Source organism: Dendrobates tinctorius, unplaced genomic scaffold, assembly GCF_039654945.1.
Source record: "Dendrobates tinctorius isolate UK_male_01 unplaced genomic scaffold, ASM3965494v1 ptg000037l, whole genome shotgun sequence".
Classification (NCBI taxonomy): Eukaryota; Metazoa; Chordata; class Amphibia; order Anura; family Dendrobatidae; genus Dendrobates; species Dendrobates tinctorius.
This window is the reverse complement of record NW_027361705.1, coordinates 21,558,247-21,575,022: the sequence shown is the minus strand read 5'-3', so window position 1 is coordinate 21,575,022 and position 16,776 is coordinate 21,558,247. Positions and strand designations below refer to the sequence as shown.

General features: G+C 42.5%; 2 protein-coding genes across 3 annotated transcripts in view; one reads left to right on the top strand and one right to left on the bottom strand.

Moving 5' to 3' along the window:
• The window catches only part of MRPL21 (mitochondrial ribosomal protein L21), a 39,731-nt gene extending 37,147 nt beyond the window's left edge, over window positions 1–2,584 (bottom strand). The window contains exon 1 of the mRNA XM_073573898.1: window positions 2,446–2,584. Coding sequence (XP_073429999.1) covers window positions 2,446–2,518 — 73 coding nt within the window. The 5' untranslated portion in view covers window positions 2,519–2,584. The remainder of the gene's footprint in view (window positions 1–2,445) is intronic.
• A 73-nt stretch (window positions 2,585–2,657) lies between these two features.
• The window catches only part of IGHMBP2 (immunoglobulin mu DNA binding protein 2), a 109,270-nt gene continuing 95,151 nt past the window's right edge, over window positions 2,658–16,776 (top strand). For both annotated transcript variants that reach the window (XM_073573896.1, XM_073573895.1), the window contains exon 1: window positions 2,658–2,788. In XM_073573896.1, the coding sequence (XP_073429997.1) occupies window positions 2,685–2,788 (104 nt within the window). In that variant the 5' untranslated portion in view covers window positions 2,658–2,684. The remainder of the gene's footprint in view (window positions 2,789–16,776) is intronic.

Genomic DNA, 16,776 nt, shown 5'->3' with positions numbered 1-16,776 from the left:
TCTTTGCGTCTGCGTCATGCTGCTCTCACATGGGGCTGGTGGGGAACGTAAACCTGGTGACCGATTTCCGGTAAAGTGGTTTTCAGTTACAGAAAATAAAGGCGTGTTGCTACATTTCGTGCTTTGGACCCTTCACGTTTTTATCGTGGTACCCCCAAGGCAGCACGGAGGCACCTCTTCTCCTACTGTAACCCCAACAATCAGAAATTGAGAGGACCTGTCCTAACTACAAACCATCACAGCCAGCGCCTAGAAATCCTTTTAAAGGGGATTTTCAGGCCTTCAACACTGATGCCTCACCTCAGGATAAGCCATGATGGCTTCATTATTAGGAGACTGACCACTAGGAACCCCCAGACAGTGAAACAAGGTCCTATTCAGATGCAGGAGACAAGCTGTGGTACCAGGCAGTCACTGACATGGACGAGACCCTCTGCCCATGTAATCATGGAGAGGAGAAGACTGCTGCTGATCACTCCTGTTCCGATGGACATGGCTGCAGGACGTTGGGCCTAAACCGATCAAACATTTGTGTCCTTCTCTATGGATAAAACGGAAAAGTGCAATCCATAAAGAACCGCTTTAATCAGCAGTTGCAGGTTAGTTTCATGCACTGTAGGGGGAATGTATCATACCGATTATAATAGTTTTGCAGTACAAAAAAAAAAAGTTGTAAATAATATCACACCCATCCCGCAGAGCGGCAAACGTACCAGAACGTATGGCAGAACACTGGGGAAACCCTATGGCAGCTCATGTCTAGCACACGGCTTACACATACTGATGGAAAACAGACCAAATACTGAACGTGTGAATTGGGCCTTATGTGCAGTGTAGGCTCCAATGGGTTTTTTGGTGACTTTTTTGGCATTTTACACTAAATTCATCTTTCCGTTTGCACCTTTTCTTCCCACTCTATTTGTTGTCTATCGAGGTAGATTTGTCCTGTACTCTGCTTTTTTTTTGTAGTCCTACAGAATCCATTCCAAAATCCACTTTGGTGTAAACATACACGTTTGGATATGTTCACACAATGTTTTTCGCACCCTCCAGTCCATCCTTAACTCTGCTGCCCGACTAACTCATCTCTCTCCTCCTCCGCAAATCTCTTCACTGGCTCCCATTCCGTCAGAGTATCCAGTTCAGATTACTAATACTGACCTACAAGGCCATCTATAACCTGTCTCCTCCATATGTCTCTGAACTAATCTCCTGATATCTTCCCTCACGTAATCTCTGGTCCTCCCAAGATCTCCTTTTCTCCTCCACACTTATTCGCTCCTCACCCAACCGCCTCCAAGACTTCTCCCGAATAGCCCCCATCCTCTGGATTTCCCTGCCCCAACACGTACGGCTATCAACCACACTCGGATCCTTCAGACGGAACCTGAAAACCCACCTCTTCAGGAAAACCTACAGCCTGCAATGACCCCCGCTGCCTCCTCACCACTACTGGAGATATCACATCAACCAACACCGGAACTGCTGCAACCCCCCAACCTACTGTCTCCTTCCCCACCATCCTGTAGCATGTAAGCCCGAAAGGGCAGGGTCCTCTCTCCCCTCTGTATCAGTCTGTGATTGTTAGTTTGTTTACTGTGATATCCTGTCACGCTGTGATTATACTGTACGTGGCAGATGAATTGCCGACTATTAATATATATATATATATATATATATATATATATGTGTGTTTTGATGAAAATTTCCTTTGAAAACGATGTGTAAATGAATTAGAGAATGCCTCTATGTAAAGGCTCATGTTAAAGTCGCACTGCAGTCGGATGTAAATCGGATAATAGGTGTGAGGAGTCGGCCTGTGCTCACATCACACTCCTACGACTCTCGGCCCGATTTATCCCACGTTTAGTGGGACTCCGGCCTTACACAGAGTTTATGACCGTTCCCTCTGACTTCTGGCCAGGGGCTGCGGTCCCAAGATGGCGGCTGGGGCCCGGCGTTGGGAACTGGTGAAGATGGCGGCTGGTGGGTTCAGTAGCCCCACTCCAGAGCAGTAATAAGGACTAGCTTGGAGTGCTGCTTAAAGTCAGTGCTATATACGTCCTCGTCCCCTCTTCAGCACTGGGCCTGGAGTTCAGGTCCCCTTATATAGACATATAGACGGTGCCCACCCTCCATCCCGACCATCTGGGGGACCAGTGCCGCCACGTGACCCGCACAGCTTTCATGAGGTGTCGCTGACAACCCAATGGGACCAGCGCAGCCCCCCGAGCCCACACACCACAGTCCCATCCCCACCAAGAGGACCCCCACTGCATGCTGGGAGTTGTAGTATAAGGCCAGTGCATCCCACAGGAGGACTGGAGCTGGTGACATCACTGATATAACCGGCAGAAAGCAGCCCCAGCCTCATATCAGGGGAAGCTGCATGTGTCTGATGACCCCAGGCGTCTGTGAATGTCACCTTCCATGGCTGCCCCTTACCTGCAGCAGAGGCCCGGCCACAGCCCCCGGCCACCACACTCCGCACTAGCTGCCCGCAGCAGGCGGCAGCCATCACTTGTCTCTTTCCGTACACCCTGTCACAATTCCGTACACTGGCAGCCTGTGCGCTCTAGAAATGTTCCCACGCGGAAAAAAGAACTGCGTGCTTAGTTCCGCTCAGACAGGAAGTGCGGGCAGTGGGAATAGTAACGCCGGGCAGAGAGTGGCAGCTGATTCACATGTCTGCGTTTCCTGGGAATGTCATTCATGTCATGGAGGAGTTTGTCAAAAATCAGCTGGAACTTTTGCAAGAGGAAAGAGAAGCGGAAATAGAAGAGACCAGGTACGGAGCATTATGTTTTCCTCGCTGTCATCTGCCTTGTTTTGCGCTAGGTCCGCACATACTTTCCTCAAACAACCAGTAACAATCAGCCCCTGTAATTTTATTCAATCTATTTCCAGTAGTTTTATGTAGAGACAGGATCTGCAGATTTCTATTGAGAACTGACTGTAATGGAGCCTTATTTCCTTCTATAGAAACCTTCCAGTCATTTTTGTTTCTGGGGTGGTCCAGTCTGATGATAGGGACGTTGCAGCTTGTTGCTATGGATGTTGCTGTGTGTTGCTAGGGATATTTCAGCTTGTTGCTATGGATGTTGCTGTCTGTTGATAGGGACATTGCAGTTTGTTGCTATGAATGTTGCTGTCTGTTGATAGGGACATTGCAGTTTGTTGCTATGAATGTTGCTGTCTGTTGATAAGGACATTGCAGTTTGTTGCTATGGATGTTGCTGTCTGTTGATAGGGACATTGCAGTTTGTTGCTATGGATGTTGCTGTCTGTTGATAGGGACATTGCAGTTTGTTGCTATGGATGTTGCTGTCTGTTGATAGGGACATTGCAGTTTGTTGCTATGAATGTTGCTGTCTGTTGATAGGGACATTGCAGTTTGTTGCTATGAATGTTGCTGTCTGTTGATAAGGACATTGCAGTTTGTTGCTATGGATGTTGCTGTCTGTTGATAGGGACATTGCAGTTTGTTGCTATGGATGTTGCTGTCTGTTGATAGGGACATTGCAGTTTGTTGCTATGGATGTTGCTGTCTGTTGATAGGGACATTGCAGTTTGTTGCTATGAATGTTGCTGTCTGTTGATAAGGACATTGCAGTTTGTTGCTATGAATGTTGCTGTCTGTTGATAGGGACGTTGCAGCTTGTTGCTATGGATGTTGCTGTGTGTTGCTAGGGATATTTCAGCTTGTTGCTATGGATGTTGCTGTCTGTTGATAGGGACATTGCAGTTTGTTGCTATGGATGTTGCTGTCTGTTGATAGGGACATTGCAGTTTGTTGCTATGAATGTTGCTGTCTGTTGATAGGGACATTGCAGTTTGTTGCTATGAATGTTGCTGTCTGTTGATAGGGACATTGCAGTTTGTTGCTATGAATGTTGCTGTCTGTTGATAGGGACATTGCAGTTTGTTGCTATGAATGTTGCTGTCTGTTGATAGGGACATTGCAGTTTGTTGCTATGAATGTTGCTGTCTGTTGATAAGGACATTGCAGTTTGTTGCTATGGATGTTGCTGTCTGTTGCTAGGGATATTGCAGTTTGTTGCTATGAATGTTGCTGTCTGTTGATAGGGACATTGCAGTTTGTTGCTATGAATGTTGCTGTCTGTTGATAGGGACATTGCAGTTTGTTGCTATGAATGTTGCTGTCTGTTGATAGGGACATTGCAGTTTGTTGCTATGAATGTTGCTGTCTGTTGATAGGGACATTGCAGTTTGTTGCTATGAATGTTGCTGTCTGTTGATAGGGACATTGCAGTTTGTTGCTATGAATGTTGCTGTCTGTTGATAGGGACATTGCAGTTTGTTGCTATGAATGTTGCTGTCTGTTGCTAGGGATATTGCAGTTTGTTGCTATGAATGTTGCTGTCTGTTGATAGGGACATTGCAGTTTGTTGCTATGAATGTTGCTGTCTGTTGCTAGGGATATTGCAGTTTGTTGCTATGGATGTTGCTGTCTGTTGATAGGGACATTGCAGTTTGTTGCTATGAATGTTGCTGTCTGTTGATAGGGACATTGCAGTTTGTTGCTATGAATGTTGCTGTCTGTTGCTAGGGATATTGCAGTTTGTTGCTATGAATGTTGCTGTCTGTTGATAGGGACATTGCAGTTTGTTGCTATGAATGTTGCTGTCTGTTGATAAGGACATTGCAGTTTGTTGCTATGGATGTTGCTGTCTGTTGATAGGGACATTGCAGTTTGTTGCTATGAATGTTGCTGTCTGTTGATAAGGACATTGCAGTTTGTTGCTATGGATGTTGCTGTCTGTTGATAGGGACATTGCAGTTTGTTGCTATGAATGTTGCTGTCTGTTGATAAGGACATTGCAGTTTGTTGCTATGGATGTTGCTGTCTGTTGATAGGGACATTGCAGTTTGTTGCTATGAATGTTGCTGTCTGTTGATAGGGACATTGCAGTTTGTTGCTATGAATGTTGCTGTCTGTTGATAGGGACATTGCAGTTTGTTGCTATGAATGTTGCTGTCTGTTGATAGGGACATTGCAGTTTGTTGCTATGAATGTTGCTGTCTGTTGATAGGGACATTGCAGTTTGTTGCTATGAATGTTGCTGTCTGTTGATAAGGACATTGCAGTTTGTTGCTATGGATGTTGCTGTCTGTTGCTAGGGATATTGCAGTTTGTTGCTATGAATGTTGCTGTCTGTTGATAGGGACATTGCAGTTTGTTGCTATGAATGTTGCTGTCTGTTGATAGGGACATTGCAGTTTGTTGCTATGAATGTTGCTGTCTGTTGATAGGGACATTGCAGTTTGTTGCTATGAATGTTGCTGTCTGTTGATAGGGACATTGCAGTTTGTTGCTATGAATGTTGCTGTCTGTTGATAGGGACATTGCAGTTTGTTGCTATGGATGTTGCTGTCTGTTGATAGGGACATTGCAGTTTGTTGCTATGAATGTTGCTGTCTGTTGATAAGGACATTGCAGTTTGTTGCTATGGATGTTGCTGTCTGTTGATAGGGACATTGCAGTTTGTTGCTATGGATGTTGCTGTCTGTTGATAGGGACATTGCAGTTTGTTGCTATGGATGTTGCTGTCTGTTGATAGGGACATTGCAGTTTGTTGCTATGAATGTTGCTGTCTGTTGATAAGGACATTGCAGTTTGTTGCTATGAATGTTGCTGTCTGTTGATAGGGACGTTGCAGCTTGTTGCTATGGATGTTGCTGTGTGTTGCTAGGGATATTTCAGCTTGTTGCTATGGATGTTGCTGTCTGTTGATAGGGACATTGCAGTTTGTTGCTATGGATGTTGCTGTCTGTTGATAGGGACATTGCAGTTTGTTGCTATGAATGTTGCTGTCTGTTGATAGGGACATTGCAGTTTGTTGCTATGAATGTTGCTGTCTGTTGATAGGGACATTGCAGTTTGTTGCTATGAATGTTGCTGTCTGTTGATAGGGACATTGCAGTTTGTTGCTATGAATGTTGCTGTCTGTTGATAGGGACATTGCAGTTTGTTGCTATGAATGTTGCTGTCTGTTGATAAGGACATTGCAGTTTGTTGCTATGGATGTTGCTGTCTGTTGCTAGGGATATTGCAGTTTGTTGCTATGAATGTTGCTGTCTGTTGATAGGGACATTGCAGTTTGTTGCTATGAATGTTGCTGTCTGTTGATAGGGACATTGCAGTTTGTTGCTATGAATGTTGCTGTCTGTTGATAGGGACATTGCAGTTTGTTGCTATGAATGTTGCTGTCTGTTGATAGGGACATTGCAGTTTGTTGCTATGAATGTTGCTGTCTGTTGATAGGGACATTGCAGTTTGTTGCTATGAATGTTGCTGTCTGTTGATAGGGACATTGCAGTTTGTTGCTATGAATGTTGCTGTCTGTTGCTAGGGATATTGCAGTTTGTTGCTATGAATGTTGCTGTCTGTTGATAGGGACATTGCAGTTTGTTGCTATGAATGTTGCTGTCTGTTGCTAGGGATATTGCAGTTTGTTGCTATGGATGTTGCTGTCTGTTGATAGGGACATTGCAGTTTGTTGCTATGAATGTTGCTGTCTGTTGATAGGGACATTGCAGTTTGTTGCTATGAATGTTGCTGTCTGTTGCTAGGGATATTGCAGTTTGTTGCTATGAATGTTGCTGTCTGTTGATAGGGACATTGCAGTTTGTTGCTATGAATGTTGCTGTCTGTTGATAAGGACATTGCAGTTTGTTGCTATGGATGTTGCTGTCTGTTGATAGGGACATTGCAGTTTGTTGCTATGAATGTTGCTGTCTGTTGATAAGGACATTGCAGTTTGTTGCTATGGATGTTGCTGTCTGTTGATAGGGACATTGCAGTTTGTTGCTATGAATGTTGCTGTCTGTTGATAAGGACATTGCAGTTTGTTGCTATGGATGTTGCTGTCTGTTGATAGGGACATTGCAGTTTGTTGCTATGAATGTTGCTGTCTGTTGATAGGGACATTGCAGTTTGTTGCTATGAATGTTGCTGTCTGTTGATAGGGACATTGCAGTTTGTTGCTATGAATGTTGCTGTCTGTTGATAGGGACATTGCAGTTTGTTGCTATGAATGTTGCTGTCTGTTGATAGGGACATTGCAGTTTGTTGCTATGAATGTTGCTGTCTGTTGATAAGGACATTGCAGTTTGTTGCTATGGATGTTGCTGTCTGTTGCTAGGGATATTGCAGTTTGTTGCTATGAATGTTGCTGTCTGTTGATAGGGACATTGCAGTTTGTTGCTATGAATGTTGCTGTCTGTTGATAGGGACATTGCAGTTTGTTGCTATGAATGTTGCTGTCTGTTGATAGGGACATTGCAGTTTGTTGCTATGAATGTTGCTGTCTGTTGATAGGGACATTGCAGTTTGTTGCTATGAATGTTGCTGTCTGTTGATAGGGACATTGCAGTTTGTTGCTATGAATGTTGCTGTCTGTTGATAGGGACATTGCAGTTTGTTGCTATGAATGTTGCTGTCTGTTGCTAGGGATATTGCAGTTTGTTGCTATGAATGTTGCTGTCTGTTGATAGGGACATTGCAGTTTGTTGCTATGAATGTTGCTGTCTGTTGCTAGGGATATTGCAGTTTGTTGCTATGGATGTTGCTGTCTGTTGATAGGGACATTGCAGTTTGTTGCTATGAATGTTGCTGTCTGTTGATAGGGACATTGCAGTTTGTTGCTATGAATGTTGCTGTCTGTTGCTAGGGATATTGCAGTTTGTTGCTATGAATGTTGCTGTCTGTTGATAGGGACTTTGCAGTTTGTTGCTATGAATGTTGCTGTCTGTTGATAGGGACATTGCAGCTTGTTGCTATGAATGTTGCTGTCTGTTGATAGGGATATTTCAGCTTGTTGCTATGAATGTTGCTGTCTGTTGATAGGGATATTTCAGCTTGTTGCTATGGATGTTGCTGTCTGTTTCTAGGGACATTGCAGTTTGTTGCTATGGATGTTGCTGTGTGTTGCTAGGGATATTGCAGTTTGTTGCTATGGATGTTGCTGTGTGTTGCTAGGGATATTGCAGTTTGTTGCTATGAATGTTGCTGTCTGTTGATAGGGATATTGCAGTTTGTTGCTATGAATGTTGCTGTCTGTTGATAGGGACATTGCAGTTTGTTGCTATGAATGTTGCTGTCTGTTGATAGGGACATTGCAGCTTGTTGCTATGAATGTTGCTGTCTGTTGATAGGGATATTTCAGCTTGTTGCTATGAATGTTGCTGTCTGTTGATAGGGATATTTCAGCTTGTTGCTATGAATGTTGCTGTCTGTTGATAGGGATATTTCAGCTTGTTGCTATGGATGTTGCTGTCTGTTTCTAGGGACATTGCAGTTTGTTGCTATGGATGTTGCTGTGTGTTGCTAGGGATATTGCAGTTTGTTGCTATGGATGTTGCTGTGTGTTGCTAGGGATATTGCAGTTTGTTGCTATGAATGTTGCTGTCTGTTGATAGGGACATTGCAGTTTGTTGCTATGAATGTTGCTGTCTGTTGATAGGGACATTGCAGTTTGTTGCTATGAATGTTGCTGTCTGTTGATAGGGACATTGCAGCTTGTTGCTATGAATGTTGCTGTCTGTTGATAGGGATATTTCAGCTTGTTGCTATGAATGTTGCTGTCTGTTGATAGGGATATTTCAGCTTGTTGCTATGGATGTTGCTGTCTGTTTCTAGGGACATTGCAGTTTGTTGCTATGGATGTTGCTGTGTGTTGCTAGGGATATTGCAGTTTGTTGCTATGGATGTTGCTGTGTGTTGCTAGGGATATTTCAGCTTGTTGCTATGGATGTTGCTGTCTGTTTCTAGGGATATTTCAGCTTGTTGCTATGGATGTTGCTGTCTGTTGATAGGGACATTGCAGCTTGTTGCTATGAATGTTGCTGTCTGTTGATAGGGATATTTCAGCTTGTTGCTATGGATGTTGCTGTCTGTTTCTAGGGACATTGCAGTTTGTTGCTATGGATGTTGCTGTGTGTTGCTAGGGATATTTCAGCTTGTTGCTATGGATGTTGCTGTCTGTTTCTAGGGATATTGCAGCTTGTTGCTATGGATGTTGCTGTCTGTTGTTAGGGACATTGCAGCTTGTTGCTATGGATGTTGCTGTTTGTTGCTAGGGACATTGCAGCTTGTTGCTTTGGATGTTGTCTGTTTCTAAGGATATTGCAGCTTGTTGCTATGATGTTGATAGGGACGTTGCAGCTTGTTGCTATGGATGTTTCTGGCTGTTTCTAGGGATATTGCAGCTTGTTGCTATGGATGTTGCTGTCTGTTAGGGACATTGCAGCTTGTTGCTGTATGTTGGTAGGGACATTGCAGCTTGTTACTATGAATGTTGCTGTCTGTTGCTAGGGATATTGCAGCTTGTTGCTATGAATGTTGCTGTATGTTGCTAGGAACATTGCAGCTTGTTGCTATGGATATTGCTGTCTGTTTCTAGGGACATTGCAGCTTGTTGCTATGGATGTTGCTGTCTGTTGCAATGAATGTTGCAGCTTGCTGCTGTTATTTTCTAGGGATCCTGCTGCTTGTTGCTATGGATGGTTCAAGGGGATTGGAGAAGCAGGAAGCTCATCTGCATATTTCCGGTGCATTCTGGGAAGAGGAGAAGAGTCGCCTTAAGCTGATCGATCGCTGGGACTTGCTGGGTCTCGCTGTTTGAGGACATCGCAAAACCGTTTTTCCATCATAGCCTGCATCAGCAATATGGAGGAGAAGAAAATCCACATGGTCACCTGCAACACATGCTACACGTTTACGGATCTTCCGGCCCAAAAACTCAACTTTACCTGTCAGAAGTGCAAACTTCTTGCCCTCTTAGAGGAAAAGGTGCAGGGACTGGAAGAAAGAATAGCAACATTGAAGGTAATTAAAGAACAGAGGACTTCTTGGATGAAGCAGAAGCAACCATTCAGGATATGCATAGTGAGAAAAGCTTCAGAGCACATACAGAGGCTGAAAAGTGGAGCCATGTGACGAAAAGAAGCAAACGGATCAAGTGGTCATCACCACCCACACGGCTTAGCAACCAATATGAAGCCCTCATGCTGGAGAACGAAAATGGCACAGCTCAGGATGATACCGTATCTACAAGAGAAAACACACTATCAAAAAAAGTTACTCTGCCAACAAAAGCGGAAACAAATGACACTCAAAAACACTCACGAGCAACAAGCAGTGCGTCCGTAAAGAAAAGAAGAGTGGTAGTTATTGGCGACTCACTACTAAGAGGCACGGAGGCAACTATCTGCAGGCCGGACATAACCGCACGAGAAGTATGCTGCCTCCCAGGAGCAAAAATCAAGGATGTGGCCAACAGGATACCAACTATCCTCAAATCCAAGGACGACTACCCTTTCCTACTGATACATGTAGCAGGGCTGTGGAGGCGGAGGCGGAGTCGTGGAGTCGGAGTCGGAGTTAGTTTTGGTTGGAGTCGGAGTCGGTAGAAATGTTCCGACTCCAGCTTTAAAAAAAATGTATTAATATTTCATAATTGAACTTTCATATGAATTTTATAAATGTTACTCAAATATATATGTTCTATCAAACTATGAACAACAGTGATAAGCAGTTCTGCTGGAGATAGAGACATTTCTTACTTCTTGTGTGTCACTGTTCTCCACTGCCCTTATCTAATCCTATACTTGGTTAACCTCATGCTGCCCCAACCCCCCTACTTACAATGTATGAAACTGAAAGTGAAAATGTGTTGCAAATTCTTAGTAGTAAAGCTCCTCCTCTAGACTAGATCATACTAGTTGTGCGTCTTCCAAGCATCTCACAGCTGCCTGCTACTCAGAAGAGGAAGACTGTAAGAAGTATTATCCTTTCAACAAACTTTGCATCAGTTAACTGTGAGTACATGAGGAATAATAACAGTATTACTGACCACTATATCAGTTGTACAACCTGGCAATAATTTTGTACAATTGTTTTTAGGAAAAACAATTGTCATTTGGATTGTGAATGCAGAATTAAAAACCTGAGAATGTCAAAGAAGCATCACATTAAATCAGCTGTATTTGAACATTTCACCATCACTCAAGATAGAAAACATTATGTCTGTCAGTGTATGACAAATGATTCAGACGAAAACAAATGCTGTGAAGCCAAGATGAGTGCATATTCAGGCAGAGATAAAAATGCTCCTACCAGAGCTTCTAATCTAAAGAGACATTTACAGCGCTTTCATCCAGAAGTACTGAAAGCAGTGGATGAGAAAGACTGCATCCAAACCAATGAACCAGTGCCCAGCTCTTCCAGCCAAACAAAGGAGCAGAGAACTTTGCAGCCATCAGTTGCAAGATATTTTGTCAGTGACAAAGTTACTGTGACAATGACAGTAGATACATTTAAAAAACAGATCATAGAGCTTGTTGTAAAGGATAGTGTGCCTATTTCATTATTTTCACGACCAGCTTTTATGTGTCTGAATGGGGAAATGGCCCGCAAGCTTGGTGTTTCTCTGGAGAGAGAGAGTATTAGAAAATTAGTAATCGAAGAAGCTTTTAAACAAAAGGAAGAACTTAAAAAAACTCTCAAGGGACGCTTTCTGTTTCTTAAAATGGATGCCTGCACACGTCACAGAGTGAACTATTTTGCCATCAATGTCCGATTTGTTTGTGACAAAAATGAAATAGTTACCAAGACATTGGCAGTAAAAGACACCAAAGCTCATCACACCAGTGAGTTTCTCCAGGTCTTGGTGGAAAAGGTTCTGCAAGACTATGAACTTAAAAAAGAGCAAGTTCTTTCTGTCGTAACTGACAATGCTTCAAATATGATAAGTACTATTAAGCTAATGAATGAGAGTAATGATGGTGACCAGCAGCTAGAAGAACATTCTGGGTCCACAGACACAGAAATGTTTGAAATAGAGGAACACAGTATTGTAACTGAGGAGCAAACTGAAGTTGCTTCAGATGAACAGCAACATGATAGTTTAGATGATCTTGTTGAAACTGTGTCAATATGTTCTTTCATTCATCACATGCGCTGTGTTGTGCATACGCTACAGCTGGCTATAAGAGACAGTCTGCAAGAAGGACATGCTGCTGCACTGATTGGCAAGGTGAGAAAATTGGCTACTGTTGCCAGAACCCCTAAAGTTGACTCAATTTTGAAGAGACGTGCTGGAAAAGGGGCAATTATTGATCAAGCCACACGATGGGGCAGTACTTACTTAATGATTCAGCGCTTGGTTGAACTGAAAACCTTTCTTGTAGACATGGCTAACCCTCAACTGACGCTAAATGAAAGTCAGTGGAATCAGGTGACTGAGCTGGAAAAATTGCTAGTGCACCCATTTACAGTAGTGACTAAAAAATTACAAGCAGAGGACTTAACTCCAGGTATTTTCTTAAAGGAGTGAAAGAACCTGATGTTTCGCCTGTCCCAAAGAGGAGGGTTAATTGCAAGTGGCATTGCTACATCAATGAAGCGGAGAGAGGAGCTACTATTACAAAATAACATTCTTTTGGCAGCTGTTTATGTAGACCCAATGCATCGGATTCTTCTAGATGATCAACAGCTAAGTAAAGGAAAAGAAGCTCTGTTTGAAATAGCAGTAAGGATGAAAGGGTTGCAGAACAGGCAGGAGGAACAAGAAGAATTTGGTCGTCCTGCCACATCTTCACCCTCACCATCAACTGATGAAGAATTTAATTTCGAAAAATATTTGGATCACAAGGACCGTGCAAAGCGTTCCCGCATAGAAGAAGAGTCATCCCCATCAAGGAACACAGCCAGTACATTTCAGCAGAATTTTTCAAGTGCACTAAAAGAAATTGAGAAATTTGACCGTTCATCAAAAATAACAGTGCAACAAGCGATTCCTCTGTATCCTGACATTGTCAGAGATGTTGCCCGAGTGGTTACTGCTTTGCCACCAACACAAGTTAGTGTAGAGAGGTTGTTCTCTGCTCTCAAAATAATTAGATCAGATTTGAGGGCATCCATGAAGGAGGATCTGACAGAGGCAATACTTTTTCTGAGGACAAATTTATAGATTTCTTATTAACTGCATAAAAGTGTTTATTGCATATTTACTTACAGTTTAGAAAAGTTTATAAAAGTTATTTGCTATATTCTAATTGTATTCTAATAAATGTAGTTTTTGCTCTAAGTGGTCTGATTACTTATATGATGGTGAGAAACTGAATAAGCACGATGTTTAATATTTTACAACAGTAAATTTGTTGTTATGAATTGGCCATTTATGAAGGAGTCGGAGCCTGATAAAATCCAGGAGTCGGAGTCGCAACTGTGGCTTACCGACTCCACAGCCCTGACATGTAGGCACAAACGACACGGCAAGAAATAACCTACCAACTATCTGCGAAGACTTTGAAATTCTGGGGAAGAAAATAAAGGAATGGAACGTACAGGTTGTTTTCTCATCAATCCTCCCAGTCGATGGTCATGGCATCAGAAGATGGAATAGGATACTAGAGGTGAACAACTGGCTACGACGGTGGTGCAGGCAGCAAGGATTTGGATTCTTGGACCATGGCGTGAATTACCTCTACGATGGACTTCTCGCAAGAGATGGGATACACCTCACAAAACCTGGGAAACACACATTCGCCAGAAGACTTGCCACACTCATCAGGAGGGCTTTAAACTAGAAGAAGAGGGGATGGGAGGAAAAACAGCAGGCAAGAACATGCAGCAGAAGGACAAACTAATCAAGGATACTAGATGTGGTACAGAGGACCCAAGACAGGGTACTCAGAAGGAAGCTAAGAAAAAGGAAGCAAAACTTCTTTCCTGCATGCTGACCAATGCAAGAAGCCTGATCAATAAGATTGAAGATCTGGCGTTGGTAATGTATGGGGAAAAATACGACATAGTAGGAATAACTGAGACATGGTTAGATGACAGCTATGACTATTAGGAGGGATCGTAAAAAAAGGAAAGGGGGTGGAGTCTGTCTATCTATAAAGTCCACTTTAAAGCCCACACTAAGAGAAGATATACAAGAGGGAAATCCTCATAGGGGTTTGTTATAAGCCACCAAATATAACAGAAACCACTGAAAATGCATTATTGAAACAAATAGACAAAGCAGCAAATCACAATGAGGTGATTATTATGGGGGACTTCAACTACCCTGACATAGACTGGGAAACTGAAACCTGCGTATCTCAGAAAGGAAACCAATTTCTGTCAGTGACCAAGGATAATTACCTGTCACAACTTGTGCAGGGCCCAACTAGAGGGACAGCCCTTCTGGACTTAATTTTAAGCAACAGGCCAGATAGAATAACAGAAGTACGAGTCGATGGGCACCTAGGGAACAGTGACCACAATATAATACAATTCCACTTGTCCTTCAGTAAGGTGCCCTGGAAGGGGGTTACAAAAACGCTGAATTTCAGGAAAGCAAAGTTTGATCAGCTTAGAGAGGACCTTCGCCGAATTGATTGGGACAATGTCCTCAAAAATAGGAGCACAGAAAATAAATGGGAAATATTTAAATCAGTTTTACACACCCACTGCGAGCTAGCCATACCGTACAGAAATAAAAGGGCTAGGAACAGAACACCAATGTGGCTAAATAAGGATGTAAAAAGGGCAATAAATAACAAGAACAAGGCATTTAAGAAGCTAAAACAAATAGGCAATGAAGAAAAATTAAAAAGTTATAGAGAAAAAAATAAAATGTGTAAAAAACAAATACAATTAGCAAAAGTGGAAACTGAGAGACTCATTGCTAAGGAAAGTAAAACAAACCCCAAACTATTCTTTAATTATATAAACAGTAAAAAGATTAAAATTGATGGTGTCGGCCCTTTAAAGAACAATGAGGGTGAAATCATAGAGAGCGATGTGGGAAAAGCAAATGTTTTAAATACTTTTTTCTCAACAGTGTTCACACAGGAAAAGGATTTTCCAGGGGAAATGCAGAGTGATAATGTAAACTCCCCATTAAGTATTACCTGCCTAACCCAGGAAGAAGTGCAGAACCGCCTTAGTAAGATTAAAATTGACAAATAACCAGGCCCTGATGGCATTCACCCTCGGGTATTAAGGGAGTTAAGTAATGTGATAGACAGGCCTCTATTCCTTATATTTAAAGACTCTATAGAAACAGGGTCTGTTCCTTTTGATTGGCGGCAAGCAAATGTGGTACCAATATTCAAATAGGGGTGTAAAAGGGAACCTGGAAACTATAGGCCAGTAAGCTTAACATCTGTTGTGGGTAAAATTTTTGAAGGGTTTCTAAGGGATACCGATATGGAATATCTCAATGTTAATAAATGTTTAACTCCATATCAACATGGCTTTATGAAGGATCGCTCCTGTCAAACTAACCTGATCAGCTTCTATGAGGATGTAAGCTCTCAAATGGACCAAGGAGAATTATTGGATGTCATTTATCTCGACTTCTCTAAAGCATTTGACACTGTCCCACATAAAAGATTGGTAAGTAAGATGAGAAAGCTTGGGCTAGGGGAAAATGTGTGTAGATGGGTAGGTAGCTGGCTTAGTGATAGAAAACAGAGTGGTTATTAATGGTGTATACTCAGATTGGGCCAGGGTTACTAGTGGGGTACCACAGGGTTCTGTATTGGGCCCCCTACTATTTCATATATTTATTAATGATCTAGTGGATGGCTTACACAGTAAAATATCAGTATTTAGATACAAAACTAAGTAAGGTAGTTAACACAAAGGAGGACAGTTTGCAACTACAGACAGATTTGAGTAAATTGGAGAATTGGGCTGAAAAATGGCAAATGAGGTTTAACACAGATAAGTGTAAAGTTATGCACATGGGAAGGAGAAACAAATGCTACAAATACTTACTAAATGGGAAACTGCTGGGGAAATCAGACATGGAAAAAGACTTAGGCTGTGTTCACACACAGCGTTTTTTAGCGGTTTTTACCGCGGTTTTCACTATAAAACCGCTAAAAATAAGCTTCCCAGTCATTTCTATGCATTTTGCACTTATTGTGCACATTGATGCATTTTTTACCACGAAAAAACCGCATCGCGGTAAAAAAACACAGCATGCTCATTAATTTTGCGGATTTTTCCGCGGTTTTGGCTTCTCCCATGTGGTTTGAAACCGCTGCGGAAAAAAATGCATGAAAACTGCTCAAAAACGCGCGAAAACCGCCGTGGAAAAATAGGTGCGGTTTTAGGTTTTTGAGCAGAAATTTTCTGCAACGTGTGCACTTAGCCTAAGGCATCTTAGTCAATAAGAAGCTAAATTTGAGTGCCCAGTGTCAGGCAGCTGCCTCCAAAGCGAATAGGGTGATGGGATGCATTAGAAGAGGTCTGGGGACACAAGATGAAAACATAATTCTCCCTCTGTACAAATCACTCATCAGACCACACTTGGAGTATTGTGTGCCATTTTGGACGCCGGTGCTCAAGAAAGACATTACTGAACTTGAAAGGGTTCAAAGGCGGGCTACTAAAATGATAAATGGAGTTGGTTCACTACAATACCCAGAAAGGTTATCAAAATTAGGTCTATTTACAAGAGAAGACTTAGGGGAGACTTAATATATATGTACAAGTATATCAGAGGGCAATACAGAGATCTCTCCAATGAACTGTTTGTACCAAGGACTGTGACAAGAACAAGGGGGCATTCTCTTTGGAGGAAAGACAATTTCTGCACCAGCATAGAAGAGGGTTCTTCACGGTAAGAGCAGTGAGGCTCTGGAATGCTCTTCCTGAGGAAGTGGTGATGGCCAACTCACTGAATGAATTTAAGAAAGGAATGGATGCTTTTCTTGTGAGTAACAGTATAGAAGGTTACGAATAACAGA